This window comes from Acyrthosiphon pisum, chromosome A2 (genome assembly GCF_005508785.2).
Source record: "Acyrthosiphon pisum isolate AL4f chromosome A2, pea_aphid_22Mar2018_4r6ur, whole genome shotgun sequence".
In the NCBI taxonomy this organism is placed as follows: Eukaryota; Metazoa; Arthropoda; class Insecta; order Hemiptera; family Aphididae; genus Acyrthosiphon; species Acyrthosiphon pisum.
The window spans coordinates 22,072,608-22,073,637 of NC_042495.1; the positions used below are offsets into that span (position 1 = coordinate 22,072,608).

Genomic DNA, 1,030 nt, shown 5'->3' on the forward strand with positions numbered 1-1,030 from the left:
AGACTTATATTTTTAAAATAGGTACCATAGTGTACAATACACGACTGCAGAACACACAATATTATCTTCGGGTCGTTTACACAGAATATAATATAATATATGGCATCCGGGCCGAGGGTGGTAAATGGCCGATTTTGGAATGCGCTGTACTATACATTTTTTTTATATTTTATATAATATATGTACAATATAAATGTACAATATAAAAAAAAAAAATATTACCTATGCAGTGCGTAGTAACCGGCCGACGCCAATGCCGATGTTATCTTTAGGTCCGTATAAGAACATGATTTACAGATTAAATAGATGTACATAAATTCTACGTGCAGTTTATATCGTCCCTTTCCATCGTATTATAGGTAATGTGTAGGGTTCGGATTTGAAGGCAATATAATCAATAAAAAAAGCATTTAAAATGTAAAAAAAGGCAAAAAAAGGCATTTAATTCATATAAAAACTATTAAAAAGGCAATTCATAAATATACTACAAAATAAAAAAGTGAACATTTTTTAAACACTTTCAATTGCTCACATTTTGAGAAAAATACAAATTAAAAATTAAAACTGCATGCAAAATAAACTAGTTGGTATTAAAAAAAAAATTGACTACCATGTATTTTGATAGGTTGTCTTCAGTAAAACGGTTACGATTAGAGGTTAAAATATTTTTGTACATCGAAAATGATCTTTCTACGTCCACCGAAGTTATCGGGGCGTATTTCATACTTAAATAATTATCTAAATTAAGATTGCTACTTGATAGATCGTCATCGGTTGTGGTTTCTCCAATCAATACTTGGTTGATATTTTTGATATTTCCCCATCCTTTGTTCTTCGATATAACTTTGTTGAATTTATCCAAAATCAATTTAGCTATTTCGCCATTGCATTCTTCGAGTTTAATCTGTATATTATTTACAATATCTACACTTTTCGATAGTAATACACCTAAAACATACACAGTATATTTTAATATATAAAACATGTAAAACACATAAAAATAATATTTGTTACCTCTTGTTTCTAGTTT

At 28.6% G+C, this 1,030-nt stretch overlaps 1 protein-coding gene across 1 annotated transcript in view; it reads right to left on the reverse strand.

Moving 5' to 3' along the window:
* Window positions 1-532: 532 nt before the first annotated feature.
* LOC107882241 overlaps window positions 533-1,030 on the reverse strand; it is a 2,047-nt gene continuing 1,549 nt past the window's right edge. Inside the window, exon 3 of the mRNA XM_016800315.2 lies at window positions 533-601. Within this exon, the coding sequence (XP_016655804.1) occupies window positions 559-601 (43 nt within the window). The 3' untranslated portion in view covers window positions 533-558. The remainder of the gene's footprint in view (window positions 602-1,030) is intronic.